The 13027-nt window shown below is 42.4% G+C and overlaps 1 protein-coding gene across 4 annotated transcripts; it reads left to right on the plus strand.

Annotated features, from left to right (window-relative positions):
- Positions 1–2360: 2360 nt before the first annotated feature.
- On the plus strand, positions 2361–12750 carry LOC114795432 (poly(rC)-binding protein 3). 4 transcript variants are annotated; one of them, XR_003750507.1, is made up of 14 exons: positions 2363–2574; positions 4173–4305; positions 4818–4841; positions 5285–5317; positions 5465–5581; positions 5781–5912; positions 6481–6609; positions 6863–6946; positions 8305–8346; positions 8835–8910; positions 9472–9524; positions 10699–10868; positions 11572–12123; positions 12468–12750. XR_003750507.1 is itself a non-coding variant. In XM_028988688.1 (13 exons), exons 2-13 carry the CDS (start codon positions 4222–4224, stop codon positions 12502–12504), a joined length of 981 nt encoding a protein of 326 aa, XP_028844521.1. In that variant the 5' UTR covers positions 2361–2574; positions 4173–4221; the 3' UTR covers positions 12505–12750. The 4 variants fall into 4 exon arrangements, 3 of the variants coding, with proteins under 3 accessions (XP_028844521.1, XP_028844520.1, XP_028844522.1); XM_028988688.1 differs by lacking the exon at positions 11572–12123 and having other exon boundaries at positions 2361–2574; XM_028988687.1 differs by having other exon boundaries at positions 11572–12750.
- Positions 12751–13027: the final 277 nt, after the last annotated feature.

Raw genomic sequence — 13027 nt, forward strand, 5'->3', positions numbered from 1 at the left:
CTCGGCTGCAAACCTACCCAGCAAGAGCTGAAGCTCAGAGCCTGATGAAGCTAGACAAGATTCTCCTGCCACCAAACCAAAGGTGAGTCCGACTATATCTAGCCAGTACCGCTCAACCTCTTCCACGAGCTCCAGCTCCTTCCCCACCAGAGAGGTGATGTTCCATGTCCCAATAGCCAGTTTCCTTGTCCAGGGATCGGACCGCCAAAGCTCCCACCTCGGTCTGCCACCCGAACCACATTGCACCGTACCCTTCATGTTCCTCCTCATCCAACTGTGGTGGGTCCACAGTTGGATGAGCCATTTGGATGTATACGGTTTGGACTGGGCCCGGCCGGGCCCCATTGGCGAAATCCCGGCAACCAGGCGCTCGCTCACGCACCCCAACCCCAGGCCTGGCTCTAGACCACACAGCTCCTAGGATCATAAGGTGATGGTTCAAGGAGGACTAAAACTCGTTTGTGTACTATCTAATGCTTGTCTTCCACTATTTGCACACAACAATTATACACAGCAGGTATAAATGAAGATTTAATCCTCATTACCTCACCTTTGGATCCTTGAATGACCAGGATGATGTACTATCTTTTGCTCACAGAACTTGTGATGATGGATGGATTACATGCCAGTCACTGAACAACATTTATGCTGTTTGTAGATGTGATCGGGTCATGATTTCGGTTGGTCAAGTGGTGATCCAATTCTGTAAAAGATTAGATTATTTTACCATATTCATGGGGAATCAGTCAGTGAAATGACTGGATTATACCACATGCTGTAAGATCCACCTATTAAAGCAGGTATTGATGTTTTCAGCGGATTAATAAGAATAACTAAAATAATAAAAACACATCCAGCATTAAATTGGTTTGTCATTTGTTACTGTGTAGTAAAAATATCAACCAATTATTGATCCAGACTTCCTTAAAACCCTAAGAAGCCTGTGAAGGTGTGGCTTTTGTAAACTTTTGATGATTACAGCACCGGAGCTTTGTCAGTGGGGCAGAATGGCCATCGATCACTTCCTATTTGTGTAATCAGCTGTCACCAAGGCACAACATCTCTTGGTTAAATCATTCATCCGCCCTGAGAAAAGACGGCCACCATTCTAGACTACATTTGATTGAGCTGCCTGTGCGACTGTGACACATACAATCTTTGTTGCCCCACATTTTCCACGCGGAAATCAGAATTCCAAAAAAAAACAAAAGATATTCAAGTTTGCATTCTGTGCATGCATGCCAAATCTACAATCTACATATTTCATACATAAATTTTTTTGCACCTGAGCACAAATGACAAATGGGTTTTGATGATGTTAGGCACCAAGTGATGATAAATATGGCAAATATTACAGCGCTGAAATACATTATGACGGAAATTACAGAGGAAATGTCCTCCATGGGGGTTCTATTCATCTTCAACAACCACCTGATCAAAAATAATGCTCAGCAGCCACCCTCCACTTAATGATGGCTTTTTGGGGGGGGGCAGAGTGGACATATGGCCAGTGGACACATGGCCTGTCAGAATAATGCACACTAGAAATGTCAGCTGGTGAAATTTTCCACACTTTGATTCAGAGTGGTTGTAGTATCATGGCTATATAGTACCTTCATGCTCAGTTCCAGAACTTTATTTGTGCACGGACGGTAACCTTTGGAATACCGATTCTGTTCTGGAAATGTGTATTATTCATGCACATTTGAAGCATGCAGTCTGCATGGAGATGACTGCCACACTTGTTGCTGGGACTATGCGGTGGATGGTCCAGACAGCCCATTGTGCGTCCCTGTCCTCAGCACCATGTTGTAATTGAATATGCCACTTCTGCCCGACTGACTCATTTAGTCCATAATTTCAGTGCCGTGCTGAATGCCCTTGTTCGGTTAAAGGACTACATTGTATTCACAGATTCACGGGGCTGTGGCCTCATTAGTGGAGGGGGGGGGGGGGGGGGGGGCAGTCCACCGAAACATTGTGTCTTTTCACCATAATGATACACCACAGCTTAAGATGCAGAGGACTCAACTCTCATGAGACAAATAATGCATTTTGTCCTACTGGTCTACTTTCAACAGCATGATAGTTTGTTAATGCTGTCTGAATTATATGAGTATTTCTACGAACATCAGTACATTTGTGGTTTGCTTTAGCATGTAATTCAGATGGGTACAGTAGGATAACGGCTGGCGGTTAATGTAGCAGCATGACAAGACCTTGTCATTTGTGCAAAATAAATGCTCTTATCCTGCAAGAAGAAACTTAATGAGCGCTGAAACCTCTTCCTTTGCAGTATGAGTTAGGTGAGCAGAGGGATCGCTAGCTTACTTCCCCTGGTGTGGCTTATCAGAGGCTAAGCCAGGGAATAGAAAAAAAAAAAAAAAAAGAGTAAAGCCAGTCTCACTCCGGCAGGGCTACGGGCATAAGGCCATCTGTCTATTCTCTGAACACAACTGACAACAAAGGGGGACAACTCTTCACTCCCTGGGACGTTCGGACAGACACTGGACATACACTGTAAGGGGGACAAGAAAAAGAAATCTGTCGCAGGCACATGAACAAGCCCAGCAGGTGAGTTATACTGAATCCACGCTTTACTAACAGCTCTCGACATGTACACTTTACAGGCCCCCAAAGGGCTTAATCGGGTTGTCGACCAACAGAGAGTTATTCTGGAGCTCAAGGAACCCAGACGAATTGATCGGAGATAACTCATCTGTAGACATGGGAGAACTAAACGGGTTTTTACTGGTCAGTCGGTCCATTATAGCATAATTACATGCTCATTGAAGGGTCTAAGCATTTTTTTTTTTTTGTAAGTGTTCTAAATGTGGGGGGAAGGGTAGAATATCACATGCATTACAAACAATAACATTCATTCAGCATGATCAATTGTTATCAGTCATTAATTTATAGATTATGAATCCTTGTTAGCAAGGCACAATGGATGTGTGCATCAAACAGTTCTCACAGTGTAGTATTTGCTTTGTTATGACTATTGATGACAGAAATGTTCTTTTTTTACTTGCCCTCCTAAATTGCCACATTTTGGGCTCTTTAATTGAAGCGAGCCGCGTAATGATAATGAAACAGTTATTTTATCAGCCCATCAAAATTCATTTTAACAAAATAATGCTGCTCTGTTGTTTAAAATCCTGACTGGATGCTGACATGCTGGGGGAGACAGAAATGGGTCAAAAGGGTTTTAGCATTAGTCAAACAAATCCTGGCCTATAGGATTAGGGCATGGAGTTGCTGTTTGTTTGGTGCGTTTACCTGATAGCACCGCAGAGAGAAGGCCTGTCAGTGGAGATGGTCCCTCTCTACTTGCACCCTCATCTTTTTTTCTGATTACAAAACACCTTCATTGATCTTGCACAATGTAAGCTGGACATGAACCTAGAGGCCCTGGTATCTAAATGGATCCAAGTAAAAAAAACGTTTCAAATATGACTAAACATCTTGTCTTAATTTAAGGAGAGCACCCCAGTCACGTACAGTTATTTGCAATTTATATTTTTGGGGTTGTAATTTTAGCACAATATTTTGTTTTATATTTTACACACACACACACACACACACACATACCTTTTTTTTGTTTTATTTATATTTTTTGCACCCTCTCTGTTTCAATTGTTCTATGACCATAAGTATTTCACAGACAAAAACTGGATATACAAGTTATCTTATGATCAGTATATACTGAATTGTTCATCATATCATTGCTGCTGGTTTAAGATTAGTCTTTTTTTAAGATAAGCCTTTGTGGCGTTTTACATTAATATTAATGAATATGCAATGCAGAGCTCACTTTAACAAAGACCTCTTTGGCCAAAAGGAAGCACATGATGTGCATTTGGTGCTATTTTAACAGCTTCTGATTAGATATGGTCACATTGGTGTCACTTGATCCAAAACGCAAGCAATACAGAAAAAGCTTATTTTTGTTTTTATCGCAAAACATGTTGTCACACAAGTCCTATTTAAGCAGAACCAATGGGGTGATCACGAGCGTGGGTCACATTAGAGACGCTTGCTTGCACATACTTTCAATGGAACTGTAGAAAATAGATAACGAAAAAACAAAGGCAATGACACTACTGCAAACGAACTGAATAATTGCGTTTGTTGCTGTTCTTTTGTTTGTGTTGCTTTTGTTTGTGTCTCAGTCTGCATCTTTGTGAGACCGTGAGAGGAGTACCTTGACCACTGGAGATCATGAATATTAATGAAAGGGAGGTTTTGACCTCTGACGGGGGCCTGAACGTGACCCTGACAATACGGCTTCTAATGCACGGAAAGGTAAGTGAGGACTTGCCAACGTTACCTGTGTTCATCACTGTTTCGATCAATTGATTCAAATCAATTGTGAAACTAACATATTACTGTAGTTACTACCTAGTGTCTCTTCCTCGTGTCAGTCTTACTCTAACTCAAACCCCCTGATCAAGCTAATGAATGCCCTGAGAAGACCCTGATTATCTTATCACGTGTTAGATTAGGATTTGAACTTAGCTCTTCAAGAAGGAAGATCTCTTGGAGCATGTTCTGTGAGCACAAGCTGGACCAAGCATTAGCAAGAAATAGAATTTGACCATGAATCTATGTTTTACTGTCATTCTCCATCTTGATGGATGTGGTTTAGTGGGGCTCTATGTAAATGTTGTAATAATGAATAAGTCTTCAGCAAACTTTTTACAAAGTGTGCAAACTTCATGAATACTGTGTATTGGTCTGTTTACTAGCAACTTTTCTAGTGACTTTACTAAACACTATATTTGTACTTAAACTGCCTTTCCTGTGTTTACTTGCAGGAAGTTGGCAGCATCATAGGAAAGGTATGTATTTATTTGGGTTTCATACCTTTAAAGGTTGCCATCTAAAGAATGTATTGGGTTTAATTGCTAAAAAAATAATATAATACTATGCTTCATTGTTGTTAGTATTAATCAAACCGTAGAATGAATCACCTGATCTGTTGAATGATTAAATTTGTACAGACCATATAACACATTTTCACAGCAATATCCAAAAATTTCACTGTTTAACCAACATTGCAGAGTTTGAGGACTCTGTGAATATGCTCAGTTATGAAATATTGCACGTCCTTGTTAGAATAGGGAGTGGGCAGAATGTAATGAAACTTTCATTTCCTTTTATAACTGTTACAGTTTTAATGAAACCCTGGATCAAGTGTCAAATAGTTGGTGGCCTATGGGTGCAGTTCTGCTACAGTTCAACTATAGCCATGTACATTTCTATCATGTATTTTTCATTTCAGAAAGGAGAAACTGTCAAAAAAATGAGAGAAGAGGTAAGAGTGTTATATAAAATAAAATTCATTCAGTGAAGTGTAATGTTTTTATGGAAGTTAGTAATAAATATATATGCTGTAATTTGCCGCAAATGTGCACTGAGCTGAATGAGTTTTGTGATTAAAAAGTGTGTCCTGGGTCCTCAGAGTGGAGCTCGGATTAACATTTCCGATGGTTCCAGTCCAGAGCGGATTGTCACCATCACAGGTGCCTCAGAGGTTATCTTCAAAGCTTTTGCCATGATTGCTGAGAAGTTTGAAGAGGTTTGTCATATTCTGTGTCACACTATCAGGCAAAACATCCACCTATTTTTAGACGCCTGATGTGTCTCTGTAGAATTTGCCTAAATAGAACGTGCCCATAATTGCATTTATTTACTCATTTATTTATTGAGTGAGTGAGTGAGTGAGTGATGAAATAAAGATGACTTCAGTTTTCAAAGGCTCATTATGGCTATTTCAGGACATAAATGCCTGCATGATAAATAGCACAGTGACCAGCAAACCCCCAGTGACCCTGCGCTTGGTGTTCCCAGCCAGCCAGTGTGGCTCCCTGATTGGAAAGGGGGGCTCCAAGATCAAAGAGATCCGAGAGGTGAGGACGACCTAAGACTTTTTTACAGCACGCAATTCATTAATGCCAAAACAGAGCAGCACAGCTCACCAATAACCGCCTTTTGGGAGATCCTTGAATGGCTACGCTGTCCTTGAACTGTGCAGCCAGCCGTGTTCTCTCAGCAACAGAAATTTCAATTTCATTCAGGGCGTGAATGCATTTGCTCTCTCCACGTCAAAAACAAACGGCAAACAATAATTCAGCGTGGATGATTGAAAGGATTTTCTGAGCGCTTGTGTTTTAGAGATAATGTGGGTTCTCTTTATTTATGGATATCATAGAAATATTTGATCCGTTGCCAGACTGGAGAGAATGCCCAGGACATTGTGACCCTCCAGAGCCTCATTATATATAGCAAAATGAACTGGCCAAAATATATACAGCTAAATTGGCTGGCCTACATAGTCGCATATTTTGTGATTAAAGTCTTACCGTATATTTCAAATACAATAAACCACACTGAGGGATCCCCAGGAACTGTACCGAAGGCTTTAATGTGCCCGCCTGTCCAGCCATGGCACCAACGGTTACTTGCTTTTGTTTTTAGACGACTGGCGCTCAGGTCCAAGTGGCAGGAGATCTGCTGCCAGATTCCACAGAGAGAGCGGTGACAGTATCTGGGACACCCCAAGCCATCACCCAGTGTGTGAGACATATCTGCACTGTAATGCTGGAGGTAAGTGGAAAGGAAAGCTGCTTTGAAGTTTTCCTGGGGGACGACTGTGCAAACAGGCTCGCATTAGACATTCTTTACACCGAACAGAAATAACTGCCCACCTTATCATCACTGTTGCTAATACATTGGAGGGAGGTGGCCCACTGGTTATGAATATGCATCTGTAGCTTACCTGACATGGCTTCATTGTGTGTATGTGTGTTATACTCTGTGCTTGTTTTGGGGATTTACAATCGGTGGTGTTGTTGTTTAGTCCCCACCCAAAGGAGCAACGATCCCTTATCGCCCAAAGCCTTCTACAGCAGGGACAGTGTTAGCACAGCCACATGCATCCTCAGTAAGTATACTCATCATCATCATCATCATCATCATCATTGTCAGTAATCTTAATATTTCACTTGACTAGAAAAAGTTAAAACAGGTTTTTATTTATGATGACTTGAATCTAGGTCATGCACACACAAATCAGCCAATGCCGTGCAAGCAGGTCCAACAGGGCAGGGTTTGTTCCACCACAAGAGGGCAGTCTTTGTCACCGCAGTCCACATTCAGACCTAGATACTTTCAGTAGTCAGACCAGCTTGTCTTATGTATGGAGATGTATTGAAACAGCAGGTATATTGTAAAACAGTACCCGAGATTATGGTAACTTTACTGGACTCATAGATTCTATGTGAAATTGCCTCTGAGTTACCCCTGTTGCTATTGGACTTGGCAAATAGAAGCACATGAAGCCTCTCCTCACCAGTCCCTCTTTATCTTTGTAGCCTAACTTACATCGCCCTTTCTTTTGTCTGACGGATCTCCCGTGTATTGCTGTTGAGGAGTAGGCAGCTCTGACCTTTAGACTAGCTGAGGAGAATCAAAGGTTAATGTGGGACAGGCAGAGGGGGAAAGACAGCCTTGAAGAAGAGCCATTAACTCTTTTATGCAAAGAGATAAGAAGAGGCATATATATATATGTGTGTGTGTGTGTGTGTGTGTGTGTGTGTGTACACACACACACACACACACACACAGTACAGGTCAAAAGTTTGGACACACCTTCTAATTCAGTGTGTTTTCTTTATTGTCATGACTATTTACATTGGTAGATTCTCACTGAAGGCATCAAAACTATGAATGCACACATGTGGAGTTATGTACTTTACAAAAAAAGCCACCCTTTGCTCTGATTACTGCTTTGCACACTCTTGGCATTCTCTCGATGAGCTTCAAGAGGTCGTCACCTAAAATGGTTTTCCAGCAGTCTTGAAGGAGTTCCCAGAGGTGTTTAGCACTTGTTGGCCCCTTTGCCTTCACTCTGCAGTCCAGCTCACCCCAAACCATCTCGACTGGGTTCAGGTCCGGTGACTGTGGAGGTCAGGTCTCCACTTTTTGTTAAGTATGTAACTCCACATGTGTTCATTCATAGTTTTGATACCTTCAGTGAGAACCTACCAATGTAAATGGTCATGAAAATAAAGAAAACACATTGAATGAGAAAGTGTATCTAAACTTTTGGCCTGTACTGTATATGCATTTTATATACATAAATATAGGTGTGTGTGTGTGTGTGTGTGTGTGTGTGTGTGTGTGTGTGTGTGTGTGTGTGTGTGTGTATACTGCACACACCATTATATTTGCATTTAGTTAATTACAGTCAGATGAAGTCCTCAGTCTTCCTGAACAAATACCCCATTTTTCTCCCCACAGGCCTTCACAATTCCTGGGCAGTATGCCATTCCCCACCAAGATGTGAGTGCAGTTCTCGTGGCACTCTTAGTGCACTTGGCATCCCACTCCAAAAGTGTTGCCAACCCAATGCCAACCCAGCCAACTCCCATCCACCACAGCCACCACTACTTCCCCACCGCATTCTGCATGGATTTGTCACCCATAATAATATTTCCAGTCTCCCGACCTTAACCATGTTTATTAGATCTAACACAACAGCTTTTTTGTAGACAATTTATGTTGGCCAAGACATGCCCCCCTACCATCAGTTCCAAGCATGATCTAATTAAGAACTAACACGCATTCACATTACGTTAAACACTCCCTCCTACCCCATGTTAACAGAATCAGATGTGGATCTTTGTTTCTATGCCAGCTTCTGTCAGGGGTTGAGCAGTCATAAATTGGACTAACTTGATGGTGAAGATCAGCCTTTTCTCTAGCTGTCTGTTTCCTCTGGGATAATTCTATATGATTGGTTAGTTCTAACCTCCCTTCCTGCCCTGCAGTTGACCAAGCTTCACCAGTTGGCTATGCAGCATATTCCCCTTACTTCCCTTGGGCAGAACAACCCTACCTTCCCTGGTACGTACCCAAATCTCCCTGGGAATGTCCGTCTCTTTCTCTGTCCCTCTTTCTCCTCTGTCGCCCTCTCTTTGTTTTCTGTCTTTGTACATCAAACAACTCACCAATTCCTCTGAGCTCCACTTAGGAACACGTATTGCCCTGAAAGTGTCATGGTTGGTTATTAACGATGTGACAGCATATTTTATTACTGTGTCCAGGTCATCCATTCATCCTTAGAGTGCTAAAACATTCATCACAAAAAAAGGATGTAACTTTCTACCTATTTCAAAGACTGTTCCAGTCCAACTTTACTCTATGTCAGTAGAATAAAATCTATAGATTTATGAGGTTAAATATCAGCTTCCTGTTGTGTCACCTCCTCCACACCAGCCCTCAACCTTCCAGCCCCCATCCTGAATCCCTATAAACGAACTATGACAATGGCACAATGTCACACGACCAGATGCATATGTGACTTCTTTCATTTCATGAAGTTGCATGTGTATGCACATACACAATGCCACAAAGAACTGTTTTCTCTACTATTGTAATATTACTACTCTCTGTCTCTTTCTGTAGGTCTTGAAGCCACCATTGCTACAAGTTCCCATGAGCTGACAATTCCCAATGATGTGAGCAATTTTTGAGAATATTCTGTCAGATGAAGCATGAAAAGCCAACCATTGGGATAATCATGTAGCAGAATAAATGTCATGCTTTCAGTTGATGTATAAATATAGAGCCCATGACTGTTGCTGTTGGTATGATTATTGATGAAAGGTGTACATTTTGCGACACCATGGCAACTGTGACACCATAGCACCAAAGACACAGGAAACTGTCTTGGACTTCTGTTGCGCTACAATGCTAAGTGCCAGTCTGTTTATATGTGATTATAGTCAGATATTGCTTTATATACATTGCATTTTGAAACTAACTGTGCTGTAGTATACATGAATACAAGAATGGGATTGTGTTTGCTAATGCCACAAGAGTGTACAGTACACTAATTTTCAAACGTTTAGGGCAATTAAGAAATGGACATTATTTTGTGCAACAAAAACAACATTGTTGATGTTGTAAATGACTATGGATCTGGGAATGGTCATTAATTAATATAATAGGGTGGTAGTAGCCTAGTGGGTAACACACTCGCCTATGAACCAGAAGACCCGGGTTCGAATCCCACTTACTACCATTGTGTCCCTGAGCAAGACACTTAACCCTAAATTGCTCCAGGGAGACTGTCCCTGTAAATACTGATTGTAAGTCGCTCTGGATAAGGGCGTCTGATAAATGCTGTAAATGTAAATGTAAATGTAAATGTATGCATTTCATTATTCACAACAATTGGTTTAGAGCGTGTCACTTAAGCTAAAAGGTTGGCACAGCTAAAAACGCGGGACTTTTCCCAAACTAGTTGAGTAGCCGGTGCATCAGCTGGTTTGGGAAAACAGGACACTTCTACACTTTTGCACAAACGTTAATGTCTAACGGGTTTTTGCACATTAGAAACGAAGAGGCTGAGCGCTCGTTTGCTGTAGACTAGAGAAGAGGAAATAACTACTCAGCAGATCTTGCTTTCATCTGTGGAAATGAAGATGGCGTGCTGCTGAAGACATTAGTGGGTGTGCCCCTGTGTGATTTCTTTGTGCCGGCTGTTGTGCCATCATAATACAGCATCTGTTTTTTTTGTCAGGACTACATCACCATCAGCATCCATTACATACAACTAAATCCCTCACTTACACCACACAGACAGAAACTGACTTACTGTCCCATCCTCTTTGTCTTCTCTGCTTTCAGTTCATAGGCTGCATCATTGGCAGACAAGGAAGCAAAATCAATGAAATTCGCCAGATGTCAGGTGCACAGATTAAAATTGCCGGGGCCACGGACGGCTCAGCGGTGCGCCATGTAACCATTACTGGGTCCCCGGCTAATATCAGCGTGGCGCAGTACCTCATCAATGCCAGGTAGGAATTCTGAACATCTCAAAACACCCTGGAGTGAAAAATCCAACCTTGCCCTAGAAAAACATTCAGTTTGTTAAAACAGATCCATGCTCAGACCTCTGGAAATTTAAGCTGTATTACACACTATAATTTCCAAAATATGGTCTCCGATCATTGTCTGACTGTTAAACGTTAGGGGTCTCTGCCTTGGTCTGACCACACCACAGACAACTGCTCATTTTTTAAAGTGTGGGGATGTTACATCACTGATGACATGATATATTTTTTCCCCACCGGATAATGTTGTGTGAACCAGTGAACACACAGTTAGCAATTTCATCAAATGAATTATCGATTACCTGCCTGACCCTATTAGGCAGTACATTTCTGGTGTCAGTGTTAAAGCTTCAATGTGACAATATTAGCAGAAAATGATACTAGACAATCGTTCTCAGCCATTTCTGCACTCCTCAGCCAATTAATACTCATCATGGCATGTGAAACCCTTTTATTATTTGTCCTTGTAACACATAACATTCCCTTGTTGATTTACTTTTTTTCATTTTTCTCACCCTTCTCCCATATGTCTCCCACTTCTTTCCATCCTTCCTTGTGATTGGGTGCCACCCCCCCCCCTTAACTCTGCCCCTTAATTTTGCCCTTTACGTCCCCTCCATCTCTCAAATCCTTCTTTTGTTCCCACCCCCACCATGTCTGTTTGCAGCTTAGAGATGGCTAAACTCAGCATCCAGGCCGCTTCCTCCTCTGCCGCCTCCGCCCCCGTTGACCTCAACATGGGCTTCTCCCAGTCTGCCTCCCCCGCCTCCACCCCCGCCTCCATGGCTGTCTTGGCTGCCACAGCCGGGGCTGCCCCCCACGCCACCCTTAACGTGCACTCCCCTTCCACCCTCTCCGCACTTCCCAGCGCCCACTACGCCGTGCCCGTCTCGAGCCTGCTTGGCATGAAAACAGTGCCCCTGCTGGCCGTGCACGCCGCAGCCTCCTCTGGCCTGGCGACAGGCCTCACCCCTTACACCGCAAAGATCCCCACCACGGCTGGCATCAAAAAATCCGAGCGGCAGAAGTTCGCTCCCTATTAACATGGTCTCGCCCGTTCTCAGCCTCTAGCTCCCTACGGCGTGCGCCTGGATCCGAAGTACTTGACGTTTTTATTACTATATGCAGTATAAGGTAGAATGAGAAGATCAGGGCCGATCTGAGTGATGGGATGCATTTCTCTTTTAACCATCCTTCGCTTTTTGCCACGTTTCTCATAGTAAGTGTTATAGCTCTTGTTTTGGTGTACTTTTCCTGCATGTCAGTTAGCTCAGTCATTATAGAACTTTGCATTGCCATATGTACACCCTGTCCAGTTCTATACACAACCCAAATAAATACCGTTAGTTGTCGTGATCTGCCCGTGTACATGTATACTATGTATATATATATATAAATATAAATATAAAAACATGTAGCACCAGTGTTATTTTGAACTCTCAAATCTGCGGCCTGTGGAATTGTGAGTTTGCAGGCCGTGCCGATTTGAACTGTAGAATATCCCTTAATGAGACATGCTCTGCTCTTCTGTCCCTTCTCTCGTCTCCCCCCCCCCCTTCCTAGGCTGTCCTCTGTGGTAGCAGGCCTGAGTGTGCTTTAATAGTGCGGCACACGCAGTTACACATTAATCTCCAGACTGGATTATCCCAAAAACCGTATGGGATTCTTATGGACTTGAGGCTATCCTTGAATGCCTAGAAAAATGTCTGTTCCTTCAAAACATTTCCGAAGTCAACAAGTATTTTACAAAGACTTATAATATACAGCCCAGGTTTTTTCTCTCTTTTTTTTATCTTTGTTACTGTTGGTGTTGTGAGCTTGTGATCAATAAAATGTATAAAACAAATTCATTTGTTTTTTAATTCTTTTGTGAAACCCAAGGAAATCCATGCCGGGATTCGAACTCACAGCCGTTGGAGGCATGAGGCCACGTTGCTATGCACAGCGCCACTCCTTGGTTGTGTTTACGTTGTCGAAATGGAATTTATTCAGTTTGAATGGCATCAGGCCATCTAGTTATGCTAGATCTTCACTTTCTATATAGTTTGAAGGGTTTTTGAGGAAGCAGATGCATTTGCACATCAGATGTTCTTCTTTACATATTTCATGAGGTGCAAAAGTCC

Source organism: Denticeps clupeoides, chromosome 8, assembly GCF_900700375.1.
Source record: "Denticeps clupeoides chromosome 8, fDenClu1.1, whole genome shotgun sequence".
NCBI lineage: Eukaryota > Metazoa > Chordata > Actinopteri > Clupeiformes > Denticipitidae > Denticeps > Denticeps clupeoides.